The 22,808-nt window shown below is 40.6% G+C and overlaps 1 protein-coding gene across 2 annotated transcripts; it reads right to left on the bottom strand.

Moving 5' to 3' along the window:
* Window positions 1-1,041: 1,041 nt before the first annotated feature.
* LOC135641590 (L-galactono-1,4-lactone dehydrogenase 2, mitochondrial-like) lies at window positions 1,042-18,303 on the bottom strand. Of its 2 annotated transcripts, none has more exons than XM_065157070.1 (6): window positions 17,543-18,303; window positions 8,787-9,037; window positions 8,502-8,684; window positions 7,892-8,294; window positions 7,305-7,559; window positions 1,042-1,454 (listed from the first exon to the last, which is right to left on the bottom strand). In XM_065157070.1, exons 1-6 carry the CDS (start codon window positions 18,164-18,166, stop codon window positions 1,284-1,286), a joined length of 1,887 nt encoding a protein of 628 aa, XP_065013142.1. In that variant the 5' UTR covers window positions 18,167-18,303; the 3' UTR covers window positions 1,042-1,283. The 2 variants fall into 2 exon arrangements, with proteins under 2 accessions (XP_065013142.1, XP_065013144.1); XM_065157072.1 differs by having other exon boundaries at window positions 7,419-7,559; window positions 17,543-18,301.
* Window positions 18,304-22,808: the final 4,505 nt, after the last annotated feature.

Below are 22,808 nucleotides of genomic sequence, written 5' to 3'. Positions count from 1 at the left end.
TTGTTGAAAATGGATTTCAAAAATCTTCTCTTCCGATGAGCGAATGGAATGAATCGGAGAAGAAGGTTTTTGCTTTAAACGCAAAGGCTATGAATGCCTTGTTTTGTGCACTAGACAACAATGAATTTAATCGTGTTTCAATTTGTGATTCGACTTTTGATATTTGGAGAACTCTTGAGGTCACTCATGAAGGCACTAGCCGAGTGAAAGAGTCCAAAATCAACATCCTTGTGCACTTTTACGAACTTTTCCGTATGAAACCAAGTGAGTCCATCGGAGACATGTACACCCGGTTCACGGATGTCATCAATGGACTCAAAGCTCTTAGTAAAGATTTTACTAACTTTGAACTAGCAACTAAAATCTTAAGATCCCTCCCTAAAAGTTGGGATCCAAAGATACGGCCATTCAAGAGGCCAAAGACCTTGGTTTACAAAGGTACGAGCTTTTTTTTCTTAATTTACCAAATATAACTATGACAAGATTAGAAAGTATATCACAATCGGATAGCTTTATTAGAAAAATGAGACAATTGAATTTGTGGACAAGAATCAAATATTTATGAAAACGATTGACAACAAGGTCCTAGTTTTGAATTGGGCCATTCCCTACTTATCCTTTTGCCAAAAAAACAAATTACATACTTTAAATCTATCACAATCCATTTACGGCTGAGATCTGAGCAAAAAAAGCAACGAAAACTTATGATGACAGAAAATATCTGACAGTATCCATTCTTTGGATGTTGCTAATTTCCATAACATTGCCAGCCATTATTTGAGATGAAAAGTAGCCCCATTCTCGTCGGGTCCCTGCACCGTATAACGTGTTCATCACTTCCAGAATTTATCCAGGAGAACATGGCATGAGCACATGACAGCTTGCAGAACTCCAGTCTAGTCAATTTGAAATAGAAGGAAAATTATATTTTATGTTTATGCAATCAGATAATTCTTGAAGCTAGTCTTATTTCTATGGTAAGTAGGAAGTACTACACTTGGGAGTAAATAAAATTACACACAACAAATACAACATCTCATGTTGAACTGAGAAACAACCACTTCTTATTTCCAAGAGAAATGTGAGAAATTCTTTGGCAATTGCAATGGCCAACCCAGATATATTGACAAGATGAAAGGCATGGAACAAAATCTTGCCTCCGATGCAATTATTAAACCATAAGAGCAGCAGATTATTCGTCTCTCTCAACAGATTCCAGTTATCTCAGTATATAATTGTAGTCCAGAAAAGCAAAGCAACAGACACAAGCCAATCCAGTTCAACTAACATGAGACTCGAGCAGTCTCCTTCCATGGGAAAAGCTTTTCTAGCACTGCATTTGAAAGAATCCTATTAGGATCCAATTCCCCGCGTACTTTGTTATAGGTGTCAACAGGAAAACGCTTCCTTAATCTTTCTTGGAGTGCAGCAAGCTCTTCCTTGTCCTTTGGAACCTGCGGAGAGACACCACAAGTTCTGAAATTAATGAAACTTTGAGTAATTGACATAATTCCAAGATTGCATCAAGAAACACTTATTTGCATTTTTGAGTCCTGTACCTTCAAAATGTATAGAATATATCTAAAGAAATATAAATTTCAGCATGAAAGTGAAACATCTATCTTTTATATGCTCCTCCGCAAGTATTATATTAAGCACCCTTACTGTACACAAAGACATCCAAGTATCACACCAACACCAAAAATTACTGAATTTAAACGGTTCACTTGATATTATTTCTCTCTCTCTCTCTCTCTCTCTCTCTCTCTCTCTCTCTCTTGAAATGGCTCCATTTTTGGAGGGGAAGAAAAAGGTGGTCAGGAAAGAAGTAGGTCCCATCACTTCTTCCTCATGGTATCTGATGAAAGAAAATTACCTTCCATCTGCTTCTCTCATCTGTTGAAACAAAAGAAGATAAATTAACTTTCTCCTGATTTCTATTCTCTCCTCCCCACTACCCTCCATCTAAACATGTCATTGAAGAAACACATAAGATAAACCATCAATTCTACTACTATAAAACTATTCCTTGATAAATAAATGATGACAATTTTCTTATCTTCTCAAAAGTGATCATAATCTATTGGCAATATAAAACAAAAAGTAACTTTAGCATGTGAAGCACACAAAAAAACCCTAGAAGGCTTGTTTCCTAAATAAAGTCATCCAGTTTTAAAAGACTTATTTGCACACCCGAATTGTACTTCACGCATGCATATAGCTAATACAAGAAGTTACATTACAAAGACCTACAAAAGCACTAAATACGACATGGTCCAACCCAACCTGGACATGCCAAGACCTCTATAAAGGGCTAGCTTGACTGCTGATCAGAGATACTTGGAAAAAACACCTGGACTGGGTACAAACTACAAGGCTTATTACTCATTGAGGAACTTAGTCAAGGGCATTCATCACTTGGCCTCTCTCCAACTTGCCTCAACCAGTGATTTAAAAAGCGCTAGGCACCATAGTCCCAAAACGCCCGAGGCACTAGGCGCTCACCCAAGCAAAGCGAAATGCTCTGAAATTTTAAAATATAAAAATTATATAATACAATTGATATATAGAGATTAACAATGCTAAAATCTAAATAGGGACTATTATATGATAACAGTAGTTAACAATCTACTGTTAACAGTATTTAATCTACTGTTAACAGTAATTAGAGGGGAGAAAAGAGTCACCAACGATAGAAAGTGAGGAAGGAGAGGGCGGCGATGACGGAGAAACTTTTAGACAATGGTGGCGGCGACAGAGGAAGCTACGAACGACAGTAGCAGCAAGGAAGGAAGCTTCGGACGACAACAGTGATGGAGGAAGCTACAGACGACTGCAGTAATGACAGAGAAAGCTTCGAACGGCTATGGCAATATGTTAGGACTCTAGCTAGGAGAGTCCTAATTGAAAGGGGCATTCATGTAAAACCTACCTAGCCGACCCTTATTAAAGAGGTGAAGAGGCCGGCTAAGGATAGGATTAGTTTGGAGGTTGCTTCTTAGAGAAGCATTAGGAGTTGGTTAGAATTAGGAGTCTTGAGTAGGAGCCCTATTAAGAGTCTTGAGTAGGAGTCCTAATTGAGTAGGAGTCTTGAATAGAAGTCCTATTAGGAGTTGGGTTTAGAAGACCTATAAATAGTCATGTATTCATCCTCTTTTGATAAGAAATAGATGAATCTTTTTAGCAGCCTTTAAGCAGCAACTTGGAGGAAAGAACCCCTATGGAGTTCCAAGGAGGCCGATCCCCTAAAGAGATCAACCCCAAGCTTAGAATCCGCAAGGGTTCTAACACTTAGTATCAGAGCAGCGTTCTTGGCGTCTCGCTGCCCTTCCACAGCCATCCATCATCCCTCCACAGCTGCCCAAAGCAAGTCCCACAATTGCTTAAAAGATCATCGTCGAATTCCATCGTGAATTACAACAACGGATTTCCCTTTGGTTTTATCAAAAAATTCTCAATATAAACCATTGACCTTTTACATCCAAACTGCTACACTTTAGATGCAAAAATCTACTGCAGTACCTTTCCATGATCCTTAATTTTTTCGAACCTTCCACCACCCCATGCTATTAACCCGTCAACAGAAAAAAGAAAGAGACATCTCTGATCTACAAGCATATTCTATGGCTTCTCAAGAACCAATTGATGCCAAATTTGAAGCATTGGAATCTCGGATTGAATCGCGGCTTGAATCGCGCTTGGAGGATAAATTGCGCACATTGTTTGCATATTCAAAATTGGACAACCACCGAGTCCAACCAAATTTCTGCGATGAGAGAGTTCAAAGAGACCTCCAGACAAGGAAGGACAGCCCTCGGACATGCTTCAGCCACGCATGAGGGTGGACTTTCCGCGATGGGAAGAAGTAGACCCGGCGGAGTGGATTTCATACGACGAATGTTACTTTCGCTACTACCGAACGTCGGATGATGCTATGGTGGAAATTGCTATCATCCACCTTGAAGGAGATGCTATTCAATGGTACAATTGGCTGGAATACAATTATGGGGCTCCGACGTGGAATCAATTTAAGAACACACTACTAAATCGTTTCGGACCTACGGAGTATGAAAATATCGATGGGCAACTCGCAAAGATTCGACAAACCTCTACGATTCAAGAATACCAAACCAGGTTTGAGAAGCTATCCTACCTTGCTTGTGATTGGACTGACCGTCAATTATTAGGAACATTCATCGAAGGACTCAAGCCAGAGATAAAAGGGGAGGTTAAGGCGCGACAGCCCCGTACCATGACAGCTGCGATTTCTTTCGCTCGAATACAAAAAGAACGGCTCAAGCAAGATGCTCGGAGGTTGAGAACCTCTCCTAGGCCCGTGACATATAAACCTCCTTCTGCTCCCAACCATTCTTCGCTGCCAAGAAAATTGAGAAGGGAAGAACTACGTGACCGATCGACAAAGGGTCTTTGTTGGCATTGCGACGAGTCGTGGAACCGCGATCATCGCTGCAAAAGGGACAGCCTCCTACTGATTGAACCTCTTGAAGACATGGAGGAGGAGGTCCAGGAGCATGAGGAAGAGGTCGCGGATGAAGAACAACAGCCGATTGATATTACGATGCATGCCCTTGCCGGTTGCGTGAACCCGCAAACGATGAAAGTGGGAGGACTTCTGAAGCAACAACCTATCACCATTCTTATTGACACCGGGAGCACTAATAATTTTATGAACAGCATGGTTGTTGTCCGGATGGCCTTACCTATCGAGAATTGCAGCAGGTTTAACATTAAGGTCGTCGACGGACGAATTTTAAAGTGTGATCATAGGTGCCCGTAGGTGAAACTGTTGCTGCAAGACTAAGAGATAATTGCATATTTCTTCCTCCTCCCTCTTGATGTTTATAAGGCTGTGCTCGGCATCGAATGGCTGACGGCATTAGGTGATGTTTCCTGGAACTTTGTAAACTAATTATGAAATTTTACAATAAGAGGAAACCGATGATACTGCACGAGAAACGTGGGGGCGACGTAACGACGATTTGCACACAACGAATGAAGAAGGTTTTGCACAAAGCATGCAGCGGTTTTTTGGTACAACTTGAGCAGCAAACTAAGGGAGAGCCAACAGAATTTGAAGATCCAAACCTACTTCCTTTGCTTGCTGAATTTTTAGATATATTTGACGAACCGCGCAACCTACCTCCTACCCGTCGGCATGATCATTGTATACCGATTCTTCCGGGCAAACCTCCAGCAAATACTCGACCATATCGGTATCCACATCTCCAGAAGGATGAAATAGAAAGGATTGTAAAAGAGATGCTCAAAATAGGAGTTATTCGGCCAAGTTGCAGCCCCTACTCTTTACCAGTGCTCCTCGTATGAAAGGATGAAACATAACGAATGTGCGTTGATTACCGAGCTCTCAACGGCATAACCGTCAAGGACACATACCCTATTCTAGTAGTAGATGAATTGCTTGATGAATTAAAGGGAGCACGGGTCTTCACAAAGCTGGACCTTCAATCTGGGTATCATCAAATACGAGTGTACGAAGAAGATATACCGAAAATCGCCTTTCGAAAACACAACGGCCAATACGAGTGCACGGGTCTCACCAATGCTCCCTCCACCTTCCAGAGTCTTATGAATGATATTTTCCGAAATGTCATTACTGATCAACGGATCGTGCCCTGCATCTGGAATAATTCTGTCTAAAATCTGCTCATGAAGACCCTATCACGACCACTTACAATAGATCTCGACATCCCATGCAATTTTCTAAACCAACGGCCAGACTAAAGTAGTGTCATTATTGATCGACGGATCGTGACTCGACGACGACAACCCACTACTGAAGTGCTAATATAGTGAGCGAACCTACTAACAGAAGATGCCACTGGGGAGAAATATGACGACTTGAAGATCAAATTCTCAGAATTCATGGATCGTCAGCCTCGAGGACAAGGCTGATTTGAAGAGGACGGGTATGTTAGAACTCTAGCTAGGAGAGTCCTAATTGAAAGGGGCATTCATGTAAAACCTACCTAGCCGACCCCTATTAAAGAGGTGAAGAGGCCGGCTAAGGATAGGATTAGTTTAGAGGTTGCTTCTTAGAGAAGCATTAGAAGTTGGTTAGAAGTAGGAGTCTTGAGTAGGAGTCCTAATTGAATAGGAGTCTTGAGTATGAGTCTTGAGTAGGAGTCCTATTAGGAGTTGGGGTTTAGAAGCCCTATAAATAGTCATGTATTCATCCTCTTTTGATAAGAAATAGATAAATCATTTTAGTAGCCTTTGGGCACCAACTTGAAGGAAGGAACCCCTATAGAGTTCCAAGGAAGCCGATCCCCTAAAGAGATCAACCCCAAGCTTAGAATCCGTAAGGGTTCTATCATAGTGGTGACAACAAAAGCTGCAGACAACAGCGTCGTGGGCAAGGGAAGCTTTAGATGTGTCCATCAATAGAGGACGTTGCAGTCTTCTCCCTTAATATTGGAAGGAGCTACACACGGAAGCAACGATGGCGGAGAGAACTACACATGAAAGCTACACCTTCAAACACTTCCATCGATGACAAAGAAAGCATCAGTCTTGTGCGTCGACGACAGAGGCAGTGGCAAAGGAAGCATTGGTCCTATACATCGGCAACGGAGGTAAAGGCTACGCTAGAGTTGCTTAGGGTCGCGCGAAGGGGGGGGAGGAGGGGGAGAGGCGACGTGCAGGGGGTAGATTTTGCAAATAAAGTAACTTTATGTAGCTTAGTTGGTTCAATCGAACCAACTAGCTACTATTCAATCGAACTGTAGGTGCTAGGGTTGCATGGTTTCAATTGGGCGCTGGACGGAGGCACCCAATGCTCAGGTTCAAGCGAGTGCCCAAGCGGCGCTTCATTGAAGCACATCGCCTGGCGAATCTATGAGGCGCTCGAGCCTCGCCTCGCCTCACCCGAGCGCCTAAGCGAGCACTTGAGCACCTATTTAAACCATTGGCCCCATCCTATCTTATCAGGAGTAGAAGTTTCCATGGGCTAACAAGCACATCTCGTTTAGCGCACATAACCGACTTTCACTAATGGAAGGTTAGCGCTCCACTAAATTATCTGCTCAAACGACATGCCAACACCACCTACATGCCCTCATAGCCCCTATATGACCAGTGATGGTCGTCCACAAGATAGGACCTCAGGCTAAATAAAAGTATGGACTCCAACTACCTGCCTAGGTACACAACTGACACCCAGAAACTTCCCAACATTCCAAAGATATAATCCTGTCATATTTATAAATGGGAAAATTAAGCACTAGAACAAAACAATAATGAGACATTCTATCACTTTTTAATACCTCAATCTTAGCCCAATGTTCATAAGCAGAATATTCATCCCTCGTTCTAGTTTTTTTCAAATGTATTTGTAGTTGAACAAAAGAGTCAGATGATATACTATAACTGATTGATACCTCAATCTTTGCCCAGTGTTCATAAGCAGAATATTCATCCCACAGTCTAGTTTGTGTCAAATATCTGTAATGGAAAAACTCCTCTGTTATATCCTTCCTTTGACGAGCATCTATTGTAGGCAGGTACATGATGATGCCAACCTAAGAAAACAAAGGACAAGGATACAATAAGTGAGCACAGGAGACTTTTTTTCCAATTACAAAAAAAAAAAACTATTTCTAGTGCTTTATTGTGTCACATATAACAACTGTATAGTAAGCTTATGTTGTAAGAAAACTTTCAACGAAGATTTGCAATTGGCAGAAGGAAAATATACTAAAGCAAAGACCAATATTTGAGGACTAAAATGTAAGAGGTTTGATGTTAATTAGAGGAACTGCAGATTAAAATTTCTCTAAAAATGTAGCCAAAAATTGACTACACATAAATTGTGCTCTTATTAAAGAATTGAAAATGGCAAATTTTGTCTTACCCATGAAAATATATCATCTTCTTCTGAGCTTGAGGCTGGGCTCATGAGGCTCTTGCTGCAAGCAGTCCAACGCTGCTCAATTGGAGCAGGTGCTGGTATATCCTCCTGCTCTATGAGCTGCTTTAATTCTTCTATGTAGTCCAAATCCTTCATGTTAGGCATTTTAAGGGTCCCTGCTGGGAAACAGGTTTCAGACACCCATTGCTGCCCACCACAATCAAAACCCAGTATTTCATCACTCCATCCTACACGATATCCTTCAGACTTCTTCCAGTACTCAGCTTCTGCTTGGTTGACTTTCATGACATGATCTTTATTAAGAGGATCAAGGGCAAGAAGTTTATCTCTCAATTCTGTGAAAGATAGTTGATTTATATCTTGTTCATCATTACCAACATCAGTTCTGCAACCATTTACAACTTCAAATCAATGTCTTTGCAGATAGGACCAGCACAAAAGACTCAGAAAACTACGGGCAATGTAATCAAGAAAGCCTGTGTAATTGTTGCAAAAAGGCCTGAGTGCTCCAAGGATCACTTGTTTACAAGCTTAAGTGATGAGATCAAAGTAATTATCACGATAGAGTAAGCTGCCTGGGCAATATGTTCACCTGTACTTCCTGAGTGAATCACGGTAGAGATCACGGATGTGTTTCAATGCTTCATCCTTCCCATATTTTGGTTTAAACTTTGGATTTTTCCACTTAGACAGAGGATTGCACCGCACCACTACAACCGCATCTGTATACGGAATCCATAAATATTTTATATGCTTGTTCTCAGCTAGCCACTTCCTGAATAATAACATATAAAATAGATAAACAAGAAGGACCAAAACAATAACTAGGATAATATTACTTGCGAATAGTTAAACAGCCACTTAGTGATGATATTACTTGTGATTTTTCCTGATCTCACTGGCATTAGAAACAAATGTGTGTTCTACAAGCTCGTGTCTATCTACACATTGAATGGTGACTTCTGCAACGACTCCAAGGCCACCTAGACCACAGCGAGCTAGAAAGAACAGTTCGGGATTTTTCTCTTTTGAGACCACAATTGTTCCCTTCATGGGGGTCACCAACTTCATGCTGATAACCTGCTCATCAATGGGCGGCAACCATGCGCCAGTACCATGAGCTCCAACCTGGAGATAAGACAACTCCAGTCTAAGAGACCTTGTGATGACTCAAGCAGATCAGATAGAAGATTGATTTGATATCAATCCAACATGAAGAAATAAATGTAGCACAAAGCTCTCAGGCTGACAGATGTATTGCAAATAAAGCAAACTCAAGAATATGATAATCCAGAAAGCAATAAACACCCAAGAAAAGGTAAAAAAAGAAGAGAGAAGAGGCTGAAAAGATCTAAGTAGAAAATGTTTAACGACCATTCTGGTCAGATAATTTGATATTTGATGAGTTATTATCTGAGCTTGATGGCTTCAATTAATTTGCAGACCAACCTATTCTATTGTTGCTTAAAAACTGATAGTGAAACCATAAATGTGTGTTCATTGACGCAGTCCACCATCCATTATTTTACCTAAATTTTCATGATGTACTATGAACTTTTCATGATCAGGTCTCTTGTGGTTATAATATATTCAAAACATATGCCAATAAGATTCTGCCAATTATAACTCAGTACAAAATTTACTAGGAACCTAACACTGCTGTTGAGTGTATTAGTTTTAATCAAACTCCACTGAGCAGAAAACAGTCAATATGGACCCCACTGGCTAATGGACCTGTCATAAGTGAAGTTGATAAAGACTGGCTGGTTAAAGATGTGACTGATCAGGTGTGCAATTAAAGGTGATAAGGATCTAGATTGTGATGGCTACACCTCCAAGCTTCTTCAAATAGCCTGAAGCATGCTTCGTAGCAATGTCTTTGGACATTATGTGCAGCCTACTATAAACTAATGGTGAAGAGGATCATAACATAGGCACCAAGCATCACTTGTTTCATCTACAATTATCATTGAATGTATGTGTTATGCAAAAGTTTACATAGAGCGAACTTCTGCAACCCATGTCACTCAATTGACCATCACTTCATCTCTAAAAAATCCATCTAGCCAAGAAAGATCAGATGGCAAAGCCACACAGAAGCACATTCTATCCTCCAAATTTTGGAATAAATAACAGATAGCATTGTCATCTTGGAGTCCTTGCACTAATCCTGCACCACATTAGTATAGAAAAGAGGCCATCAGTGGATGACATGTATCACATGATATGCACTGCAAAGGAGAAGATATGTTAAATGCTTGACAGGGCTTTCTTGTTTGCTTTGTCTCTTTTAGTGTATGAATGGGCTTCAAACTATCCACATCTAATCTACTTGTATTTATAGCCCTTGGTACTATCCTTTCATTACCGCTACTGTCCTAGTAGTGGTACACGTCAGCTGCATATTATAAATTATCTTTCTTTAAATATATACTCCTCTCACCCTTTTGCAAAAGAAAAAGGATACATTAAATACAAATTGAGGCAATATAAATCTGAGTCATATATCAACTCAGCAGACATCTATTTCAAGAGGCTTTGGGCACATTTAACAAGAAAATTATCCAATTTATTACTAAAATTACTAAAAGTTGGCTCTCTTCATATCAATCAAATAAGTTCATATTAATGTGATTGTTTAAGTACCCTTTGTCATCGTATGTTGACCACAATTTTGGAGAATCCATATTGAACTTAAGGAAAGTAACACCGAAGTGTCACGGACTTAGCTGGTTTTGCCTAAGTCGTGCGGCACCCTTGCATGTCCGTCCGCAAAGGTCAACCTCCCCGAAGCCTCCCATTTTCCCTTAGGACCAACAAAAGAGAGAACGGGTTAGAGAGAACGCCTAAATCGGGATCCACAAGCAAACATCTCCGAAAAACACTTCATAGACAATGCAAATTACAAACAGACTTTACAAGCTCTGAACAGTGGCACAACAAAGGGTAAAATGGTCCATTACAGACCGAAAATCTCTCGCACGTGTCCACATGACACAACCTTTATTTACAAGCCTAAAGAGGCCACCAACCCAACTAAAATGGGACTATTAATCCTTCGGTCGTCCCTCTACATGCTGTACAAGGCATGAACATGCCAAAAGACACGGACATACATAAGCATTACATCAAACATCTTGTTTAGAAGTTTGTTCGTGACATTCTCCCCCACTTATTCCTTCGACGTCCTCGTTGAAGCCTTTGTCGACACTGCAACTCCTCGCCTTTGCTGAGTCTTCAATCTTCTGCTCCAGCTACAATGCGCCTCTTGGCTCCTAGCTGCTCTCCGTTGCTGTTTTTGAGTAGTCGAACCTTTGATCCGCCATGCTGCTTCAACTCACCAATGACTCTGACTCTGGTGTGGGGTTGGCTGAGTTGTGTTGATCCTTGTTGATTCCTGCGGATCCCCCAGATGAAGGAAAAGACCATCCTTACTGCGCTAGTCTCTCAAATTCCTCATGCTGCTTGAATTGGGTGGATGCTTGTTGGAGCTTTAACGAGCATCGTCTCGCAAACTTCTGAAGTTTTGGGTCCTTCCTCCACAAAATTTGCTCATTGACTCTTCTTTCACTTAGTTGTCACATCCAAGTAGGTTCGCATCACTTCCGCTTTCGATTGGCATTTCGTTGGGAAATGAAGCGGACAATCTACTCTCAGTAGCATTGATCACCGTTGGTGAGGATTTGACAACTATTGTCTTCCATTATCTTCGAAGGGTCTTTGAACTTGTGTAGAGCTCCTCTGCTGGATAGATAAGAGAATTGGGGTACTCGATTTCGTCCATTCTCTTAAGAGTTGAGAAGGCAAAGGTTACTTGACTTCGCCCGCCTCCTCGAGGTTGTACTTCATGCATCGAGCTGGTTACTAGCCTTCGCCTGCTCTTTGCTCACACTTCTGAAGCACTTGAAGTGTTTGCACTCCTTGCGTTGAGTTAGTTACTGAGATTCACCTTCTCAATGCCATCGAACTTCTGGAATGCAGGAAGTTTTCACCCCCTAACTTGGAGTAATTCTCTCATAGGTTTGGTCGCCTCTGGGATTGTACCATCTTCTCCATCAACCCTGCCGCCTACTCCACTGAGTAGCAAAGGTACAGCACCGCGTACTGCCTGCTTCGTTCCTTGGTTATGCACTCTTGCATGACCCGAAGTCCTTCACTTTCGGCTATCTTGATGAGAAGCTCATTGACACTGGTCTTACGATGTTCCTTGGCCTCTGCCCTTCAGCCTTGTCTCGGTACTTAGATATTGCCTCTGCATGCTCCACCTCCTCGGCCCCTTTCACGACCAAGCGCTCTCCTCCAGGAGAGCAAGGGATCAATAACTTTCACGGAAGTCCCGCCTCTGCGGTACCATGGCGCTGCCATGCCCATGGCACTACTATCCGTCGCCTCGCATCTGCATCCCTTTTCTTCACAATCAGTAGATATGCCTCTATGATACTCCTCCGAGTCCACCTCCATTCTAACTGATGCTTAATTTTGGATAGCTAAGTCCCTCTGGACTCGTCGTCGCTTCCTCGCCCCTTTCGACCCCCTGCTTCAACACCTCTGTGTTCTCCAAGCAGTCCGTTTGGTCGACGGAAAGACAGACTGCAACTCCCATGCATGGCCTCTGCCATCACATTGTAGGGTTTGCACCGATTCTGTTCTCCTTAGCTTCCTTGGTAGCAACGTTCGCTTACTCGACCTTGTCCTCTGACTTGTCGGGCTCCCTTAAGCGAATATGAGCTCTGGAGCAGTCCAACTCTCCAACTGCTTCGATCATACCTCTGTATGATCTAGTTCCTCCCATGGAACTCACTGGTACTTACATTCGAACTTTTCCCTTGGTGGAACACAGCCCCCATATGCTGATGACCAAGGCTTTCATCCGATGCAAAATTCGACGCACGCACGGAAGACCCGCCTCTGCGGTACCATGGCCTTCACTCCTTGAATCCATAGCCCTTCTTGCCGTCGTGTTGTTCACCGAAGTGGAGCTTCCAGTAGCTCCCGATCATACCTCCGTATGATCTAGTCCCTCCCGGGACTATATCGTGTGTATCGCATTGCCACGAACTGTTCCACCACGATCCGCTGCACCATGTCGCCTCCTGGTGACATCTCCATTGCATTCTGATCCTTGTGAAATAAACTCGAATTGTGAACCCTCCATGTGTGGCCTCTGCCAATACATCGCAGGGTCTCCTCCACCTTCGATTTTGTTCGCTCCTTTGGCAATCGACCTTCATCCACCCACTCTTGAGTCACACCTAGATGAAGCACCGCTCTAGGACAGTCTGTCGCCTAGTAGCTCCCGAAGTCCACCGACTTCATTGTAATTTGTGCATCATTGTCTGGATCCTGGGCCTCTGCCCCTACCAGCACAATCTCCGCTGCGCACCGCTTCCTTCAAGGCAACTTGAATGGCAACACTGTGACAGATTCTTCAAGAGTACCCGCCTCTGCGTCCTCTTGCCCCGTGCTAAGGCCTTCTGAACCCAACTTCGCCTCTGCAAATTGAGTCACCTTAGTTCCTCCATCAAATGCTCCTCCGAGATAAGGTGCATGTGCCTAGAAGCTCCCTTCGTCTTTGGCACCATGCAAGATGAGTCTGCTCCGTTAGAATGAAGGACCCATGGAACAACATGATCCTACTCTTGCCTCTGCAAGAGTTCATGTCCTTGACCTCTGTCTAAGGAAAGCACTGTGCCTCTGCTCCATGTTCCAACTTCTATGCTGGCTCCCTTCATGCGGCTTGGGTACTTCGCCAAGTTACACCCAAGTTGCTCCGCTCCTCGTTTTTGCATTGAGTCGATGGTGGCCCTCGTGCCCACCATTCCACGGGTCAGCCCTCCCTTGAGTCCGATCTCCACATCGACTCCAAGTGTGCCTTCATTTAAGTTGCTTTGGGTCGCTCCCCCACTTGATCTCGCAATGCATTCTCTCAAGCGAGATCATGCGACGACTCCTCGCCGCCTGCTCAGTCCATCGAGCTTCGTGGAGTTGTTGTTTGTTGAGGTACTCCTCCTCAACATGTGAGGTCCGTCCCACATGATTCTCCCTCTGGAGAGCCGGGACTTATCCCTCCTGGATAACTATCCCGTTGGAGCAACATCTCTCTTAGTTTTGGAGACCACCATCCCCTTGGACTACTCCGATCTGCTGAGCAAACTGTGCATTGTTCTGCCTCCTGCAAACGCACTTGCTAGATTGCGACTCCCCGTCAATACAGTCCCCGCTGCACCCCTCAAGGCCTAGCAACATGCTAAACTCGTTGCACACTTCAGCCTCCTACGGACGTATCCTTCACATGCCGAAGAGAAAGTTTCAATGCTCCATGGCACCGAGTTTCGGTCGCCTTGGGATGGCCACGAACATTCCATCGTCCGCATACAAGCCCATGCATGAGTACCAAATTCTTCGAGTTAGCAATTCCCCTCACCTTTGTGAGCTCTGCAGAACTCTTTTGGTCGTTGAGCAACTCATTCCACCTTGGATGGTCTCATCCTTTACCAAGCGCCTCGCTTGTCTTGAGCACCATCAAGTATAGTTGTCAACGTTGAGCCGTAGCTCAAACTCAGTCATCCCAACCTTTGTGCGCTTCGCATTCTTCCAAGCTTGCCTGTTCTCGTGGTGCCTTTTGCGCAAAGGGTTGGCCATTCCTCTGAATGCCAATGTCAGATGCCCGCTCCTCCGAGCGACTCCTTTTCCCTACATCTCCATGCCCGTTTTCCCCCAAACGGTCGCGCGTGTGCTGACTGCCCTCAACGCAGCCCTGCTAGGTCCCCCACGTTTGCATGCTAAGTGTTTCTATGAGTGCTTGTCCCGCTCTGATACAATCTGTCACGGACTTAGCTGGTTTTGCCTAAGTCGTGCGGCACCCTTGCGTGTCCGTCCGCAAAGGTCAGCCTCCCGGAAGCCTCCCATTGTCCCTTAGGACCAACAAAAGAGAGAACGGGTTAGAGAGAACGCCTCAATCGGGATCCACAAGCAAATATCTCCGAAAAACACTTCATAGACAATGCAAATTACAAACAGACTTTACAAGCTCTGAACAGTGGCACAACAAAAGGTAAAATGGTCCATTACAGACTGAAAATCTCTCGCACGTGTCCACATGACACAACCTTTATTTACAAGCCTAAAGAGGCCACCAACCCAACTAAAATGGGACTATTAAGCCTTCGGCCGCCCCTCTACATGCTGTACAAGGCATGAACATGCCAAAAGACACGGACATACATAAGCATTACATCAAACATCTTGTTTAGAAGTTTGTCCGTGACAGAAGGTCAACCATTTTATCTAGCGATCACAAGTGTGACTGGTTGACATTTGCCTTGATGCACATAAAAGTCCACAATTAACTTTCTTATAGGCAATTGGAGAAAATTGTTTATCTTCATCATAGCATGCCTGTCAAGCTATGTTACATAAACTTGGTAAGGAACAAAGGAGCCCAAGACAAATCCATCTATTCTAAAGTTTTATAATGATGACTCAAACTCAATGACAGGTTGGAATGTGCAACAGAAAGCTTAGGTGATCCACTTTTGGATACAAGAGGAGATCCATCATATGCTAATCATTTTATTTTAGAGGTAATCGAGGAGGATTGACTAGGTACCAGGAGGCTTAATATGAGGAAGAGCGGCATCAGATATCAGTATAAGGTTGGACTATAAGCAGTCAATCCTCCATAGACCATGGTAGAGCACGTTAGAGTCGATTGTCCAGCTTTCAGGGCAGAAAAAAGATTGCTCATCACAATTGGTTGACCTTTGGATGCAATCGATGAGCAACAAGTACAATTAAATGAGGAGATGCCTTTTCCCTCAAATTCCGCACTTCATGAGATTCACAAAGATGTCAAGATATCATGTGTTGGTATGCCCCAATGTTGAGATCATACCAAGTCAAGACCATGCCAGTTCGCCCAGGAACGGATATGAATCTCAAACCAAGATTTTGAGCCTTGGTCTATTGAAACTAAGAGGGATCAAATCTGGCTTTAACTTGTTGCTCTTCTACCGTTATGTTCTATGCTCTTATTTGCTATAAAGTTTTAGCCAGAAAGTGGCAAACTTCCATTACAATTTTATGTGCTTTTTCAATTAAATAACATCTTATTTTTGCTCAGGGATTAAATTAACTTTTTAGTGATAGCTTATAATTCCAAGCCTCATTGCTGTGAGATAATGCAAATATACAAAATAAACTCAATAACAAGGACAACCATAAAGAAAACCACTTATGAAAGGGCTTGTTTAGATAGTTAAGAATTCAATAAACATGACGTGTGCATAAGAATCTAAATGTTAAATTCAACAACTATTATTACTAGAAAAAAGAAAACAACTAATAGAACATATAATTTATCATGTGTATACAGAGAAAGGTCATTGAAAGATATATTAGTAAATGACCTAGGAATTGCTATATCCATAGTAGAGTAACTGGTTGCTAATCTCTAATAAGGAGACTCAAGAATGAACCAATAAGATATTGGATAAAATAGGGTATTATGAAGTTGTGAAGAGGATAATATTATAAACATGGCATTGTCACATAGCATCATCGAAATAGCACACAAGTCAGTAATCCAGGAAGCATGTTTTAACTGCAATAAAAAGAACATAAGCAAAGAAAAATAAAAAAAGAAGCAAAATATGACAGATAAGCCTGGGACATCTCAATTTGACAATAGAACATTCATTTAGATAGTTGGTGGGTTCATTCATTTGTTATACATAAAGTCCTATGTAAAAAAAGAGTTAAATGGTACTAAATAAAGCATAGTTATGAGACACGAACCAAAATAAAGAATAAGAACAATAAATAATCAAATTAGGCATCACTGAGTACAACAACAACCAGTAATGAAGAGGCTAGAATTTACATCTAAGAAGATTTTATGTATGAAGATATGCAAACTGACATAAAAAATAGACTAGCAATTAAAAGTTACCAGGAAATTATAGGCAAGCCCATAGGTACTTCTCTTTCTTCTCTACTTCTCTCCTCTTCTCTTTGTTTCTCTTCTTCTTCTTGTTTATTCGTTACTTTATACTCTCCTCCTGTCCTCATGTTCTCTATTCCTTTACACTTCTCTTCTCTTCTATTTTGTCTTCTCCTCTTCTTTTATTCTTTTTTTTTTTAACAGTATAATTGGAGAGGGCAGTGGAATCCAAATCATTCTCCCTCCCTCCACGTCTCTTCCCCAATAGATGTGGCATTCAAGAAATTCTGACCTTTCTCTTCAATTGTCATTGTCCAGAATAACCCTCAAATGATGGGTCTCGTATACATTCAATAAAAAGTTACTTTCTTGCAAGATGTGCAAACTTATATAACCAAGTAAGATTGAAAAATGAAATCTAGACTATCAACCAGCTTTTTTTGACACTCAAAAAGAGTCGCAGAAAATCCCTTCAAGAAATAACCTCACTCCATATGCATGAATCTCCTAAAGTAATCATCAAAAAAGACAATGTAGGATAAACCTAAACAACTATATTAGATTGTTTGAATAAGTAACTATTTTACCTGACCTTGAAACAAATTAATCCTAGCAGGAGTCTAATTCTTTTTCTATCTTCAAGTGGAATATATGCAGCTTAAAGTGAAGGAACAATATCTATGCAGACGGACCTGTAAGATTCCTCCGATCTGCTGTTCCCTGATGGACGCGAAGTTCTGGAGGGTAAGGCCATGCTCCTTGAGTGCATCCACGAGTTGCGATACCCTAATCCCAGCCTGAACCGTCACCCGCTTCGCCTCGCGGTCCACCTCAAGCACCTTGTCCATGAGGGCCAGGTTCACCATGCCGGACTTGGCGAGGCCAAGCCCATTGGGAGAGAGCCCGGAGCCGACGGGACGGATCCGGCGGCGGTTCTGTTGGGCGTCTCGAACAGCGGCCTCAAGGTCCGCGAGGGTCTCCGGCTGGAGGAAGACGCGGGTGTGTACCTCGTGGGTGCCACTCCAGTTGGAAACCGTGTGGAGGTCGTCGGAAAGAGGGGCGTAGCGGAAGATCTGGGCCTTCTTGTGCTTGGCATCCGCCGAGAAGGGGAAGGAGTAGTAGGTGGCGGCGCCGCACCCGACGAGTAGGACAAAGTAGCCGGCATACTTTCGGAGTTCGGCGTCGGAGTCGGCGGAGGAGGAGAGGGGGCGGAGGAGGTGAGAAGTAGGGCTAGGGATGGGGTTTAGGGTTGTAGGGGGATAGCGGGGAAGGAAGGGAGAAAAGCGGAGCGCCACGCGGGCGGTGCGCCGAAACATCCCGGCGCCTGCAGCAGTGCAGTGAGATCCAAACGAAACTTCTTCCGAAACTTTTTGGAGCCGTTTACAGTTTTGGGTGGAATATAATGGAATGTCGTCTCTCCTGACGCTTCGACGAAGGATAGACGAAAACCTTTTCAAGATTTATTCGATATGGATTCGAGCGAAGTGTTATTGGTGTTAAGTACGTACACGTTCAACTGTTTCATGTCTTATAAATTACAAAAAAATTTTCAAGATTTTTATTATAATTATTCAAATTTTAATATAAATTTTTATTATAATTTTGATTATATTATAATAATCTAATTTAACTATTTCAAGCTATGCATGATAAACTACAGAAATTCTTCAAACATTTTTAATATAATAAACTAAATTTTAATATAAAATTTTATTATAACTTTGATTATATTACAATAATCCAAATTAACTGTTTTAAGCGATGTCTTGTAAATTACAATATTTCTTCGAGGGTTTTTATTATAATGATCTAAGTTTGAACATAAAATTTTATTATAATTTTGATTATATTAAAATGATCCAAGTTCAACTATTTCAAGTCATACATGATAAATTACAGGAATTTTTTGAAAGTTTTTATTATAATAATTCAAGTTTTAATATAAAATTTTATTATCATTTTAATTATATTATAATGATCCAAGTTTAACTTTTAAGTTAGGCTTTACAAATTACGAAATTTCTTCGAATGTATTTATTATAATGAGCAAAGTTTTAAAATAAAATATTATTATACTTTTGATTACATTATAATGATCCAAGTTCAATTGTTTCAAACCATGTCTTACAAATTACGGGATTTCTTCCAAAGATTTTATTATAATAATCCAATTTAAAATTTAATTTTAATTATATTATAATGATAGAATTTCAACTGTTTCATGCTCGACAAATTACAAGATTTTTTTGAAGGTTTTTATTATAATCATCAAATTTTTAATATAAAAATTTATTATAATTTTGATTATATTATAATGATCCAAGTTCAACTATTTCAAGCTATTCCTTACAAATTACAAGATTTTTTCAAAGGTTTTTTGAAAGCACTAATTTATAGAGGATTGTGGAGGCAACATTACATGTACAACCGAAGAACAGAAAATAAAAATCCTCATATTTCTCATAAATTATATTCGTCATCATGTGAAAATTAGTACGTAAAATCCGTAAAATTGAAAACTGAGTATATGATGTTGAATCTTGGATTTTGATGATGAAATCAATTGATAACTTGTTTGATCTAATCTATATGTTGAGAAAAGTATACATGATTAACTATGATAGGCGTAAGACATAAAGCAAATGTTGTGTCAGAGTCAAGATCGAGATCTCATTGGGAGTTCAAGAGTTCTTCGGAAGTCAAAATGTTCATCGAAAGTTCCACCGGAATTAACCGAGAAGTCCAAGAGATTGCCAAAGAAGCTCGTCGAAACTCGTTAAGAATATCGTTGTGAAGTCCGGGAGCTTGCCGAAAGTCCGTCGGAACATTGTTGAGAGATCGTCGGAAGTTCACTAGAAGAACGATTGACATACCGGAACAAGAATGTCTTAATTATCGTAGTTAGACCTTAAGTTGAGTTAGGATTGGGAGATAATCTCACTAAGGCTCTTAATAGGGCTGAAGTGGGCCAGTTGAGTAGCCTATTCAGCACCTGAAATCACGGTCGATGGTGGCATCGCTTGGGACTCAGTCTCCCAAGTTCTTAGGGCAGTGGTACCGCTAGCAGTTATTACTTACCAGCGGTGGTACTACTTATCAGGCGATGGTACCACTAGAGCTCAATCTTTGAGAGCTTTGTCAAGCGGTAGTACCGCCTAGTGTTAAAGAGTCAAGCGATAGTACCACCTAGTGTTAGAGAGTCAGGCAGTAGTACCACCCAATAATGATGGTGGTACCGTCAGTACTACAAAATCTAGGGAAGTGACACTTTTTGGCTCCAATTCTGAAGCCATTGAGGTCTATAAATACCCCACCCTTTTCTATATAAAAGGGTAACAAAGTGCAATCAAAAGTGTGAAAAAATCATCTAAGAAAGAGGAGTGAGACTTGTAAGGGTTATCTCCTAAACCCGTGAAAAAGAGAAAGCACTGTAAAGAGGTGGTTGGTCTTCACCTATTGAAGGAGGACCATTAATGGACGCTAGTGACCTCGATGGAGGAGGAATCGAAAGTGGATATAGGCCACAATGACCGAACCACTATAAATTTCGGTGTGTTCTTTCCTTATTGTAAATTCTCTTTACTACATTCAACTTTACTACATTACAAACTGCCCAACCTTCTCCTCTCTACTTATTCAAAGTGAAACAAATGATTTGAGTCGAAACCGATTTTTATCGAAACGAAATATTTTTCGGAATCGACGTAATTTTTCCTCTGCACTAATTCACCCTCCCCTCTTAGTGTCACTCTTGATCCTAACAATTAGTATCAGAACAAGGTAGTTTGGTTTAAAAGGGTCATTCAATTACACGTCCTCCCATGTTCAATGGGACGGATTACACATATTAGAAGACTAGAATGAGGATCTTTCTAATTTCAATGGATTTTGAGTTATGAAATCTTGTGGAAAATAGCTTTCAAAAGTCTTCTCTTCCAATAAGCAATTAGAATGAGTTGAAGAAGAAAACTTTCACTTTAAATGCCAAGGCTATGAATGTCTTAATTTACGCTTTAGATAAAAACAAGTTCAATCGAGTGTCTATCTATGAAATGGCCTTTGATAGTTGACACACACTCGAAATCACTCACAAAGGCACTAGTAGAGTAAAGGCAATTGTTTCGGATAAAACCAAGCGAGACTATTGTCGACATGTACACCCGTTTTATAGATGTTGTCAATAGTTTAAAAGCTCTTGGCAAATATTTTTCGAACTTTGAACTTGTTAATAAAATTTTGAGATCACTTCCAAAAAGTTGGGACCCTAAAGTAACGGTCATTCAAGAGGCCAAGGATTTAAATAACTTTCCTCTCGAAAAACTTATCGGGTCACTAATGACCTATGAGATGACTTTTAATGCTTATGAAGAGCTTAAGAATAACCTTCCAAATAACATGAAGGATATGATACTAAGAACTCAAGAAGACCACTTGAAAGAAAATTCAAGTGATGAGGACTATGATGATGACTGATACTCTTAACAAGAAAGTTAAAAAAATTCATAAAAAGGAATAAATTTAAAAATGACACTAAAAATAAATTTGAACCCAAGAAAAAACAAGTTATATGCTACGAATGCAAAAGGCCGGGACATTTCAAAAGTGAATGTCCCCAAGTAAAGAAGAAGCAACCAAAAAAGAAGAAGGCTCTTAAAGCAACTTGGAACAATTCAAGTGCATTTGAAGAAAAGGAGCCAACTAACACAAAGCAAGTTACTCACTATGCACTAATGGCTATCAGAGATGAGGTAAGCAGTTCATTAGATACAAATTTATCTTTCAATGAGCTTTTAAGTGTTTTTTATGATTTATTTAATGAATGTAAATTAATTAGTAAAAAATATAAACCATTAAAAAAAGAGTATGCTTCTCTTGTTAGTGATTTTGATAAATTAAAAGTTGAGCACAATGATAGTTTAGGTCCTTATACAAAATGTGATGAATTAGAAATGCTTAAAAAGAAAAACTTACTACTCAAAGAAACCTTAGAAAAGTTTGAGGTTGGTAGCAAATCCTTGAACATGATCCTTGTCAATAAGACTCACGTTTATGGAATAGGCGGAATTAGATTTGTGAGTAGCTCTCACCAAAATCCAACCACCTTTGTTAAAGGCTCTACCTTGCATGTTTCACCCCAAAACAAATGTAACTTTTATTACAAATTTGGATATGTTTCGTATAAATATCCATTTAAGAGACATAGTCCATATAAATTGATTTGGATTCCTAAAGGAACCTCAAATGACTCAATGCAACATGATAAATTATGTAGATTGATTTTTGAGGTGCCCAAGGTCAAATAAGTACCTAAAAATCATCTTTTTTTATAGAATTATCTATCATAATAAGCTAAGAGCAAGAATGATAGTTTGATAGTAGATGCTCAAGGCTTATGACTAGAGATCCAAAATAACTCATAAAGCTCTCTAACCAAAATAACAAAGAAAAGATCATTATAATTAAAACTATCAATTACAAAATGATACTTATATTCCATAAGATCATGTTTGATGACTTGATGATGCAATGATTATTTGAAATCTTATATGATAAACACTTGATCTTGATCTCTCGATATTTGAAACTTGAGAATTCTTATGCATGAGTTTCTTTCTCACAATTTTTGGATTTCTAGATTTCTCGGCATTTGAAAATTGAGTCTTTATTTGCTATTATTTCTTCTCATTGCAAAAAGGGAAATTTGATTCATGGAATATTGGTATAATTGGTCTTTTATGAATTAATAATTTTAATAAAAGTTCTTCCTCCCAATTACGAAAATTGAACTTCATTTTGACTTGATACAATATTTACGTGAATAAGCATTCGCACCACAAAATGACTAATGTCTTGCTTAAAAGAGTAGGTAAGAATTCTTGCCTATTGAGAAGCAATGATGCTAGATGAAGAAAAATAATAAGTTAAGGAAAACAGTGCACCGGCGGTGGCACCGTCGGA

This window comes from Musa acuminata, chromosome BXJ3-6 (assembly GCF_036884655.1).
Source record: "Musa acuminata AAA Group cultivar baxijiao chromosome BXJ3-6, Cavendish_Baxijiao_AAA, whole genome shotgun sequence".
NCBI classification, from domain to species: Eukaryota; Viridiplantae; Streptophyta; class Magnoliopsida; order Zingiberales; family Musaceae; genus Musa; species Musa acuminata.
Note: the sequence above shows the minus strand (reverse complement) of the source record. Positions and strands in the feature narration are given on the sequence as shown.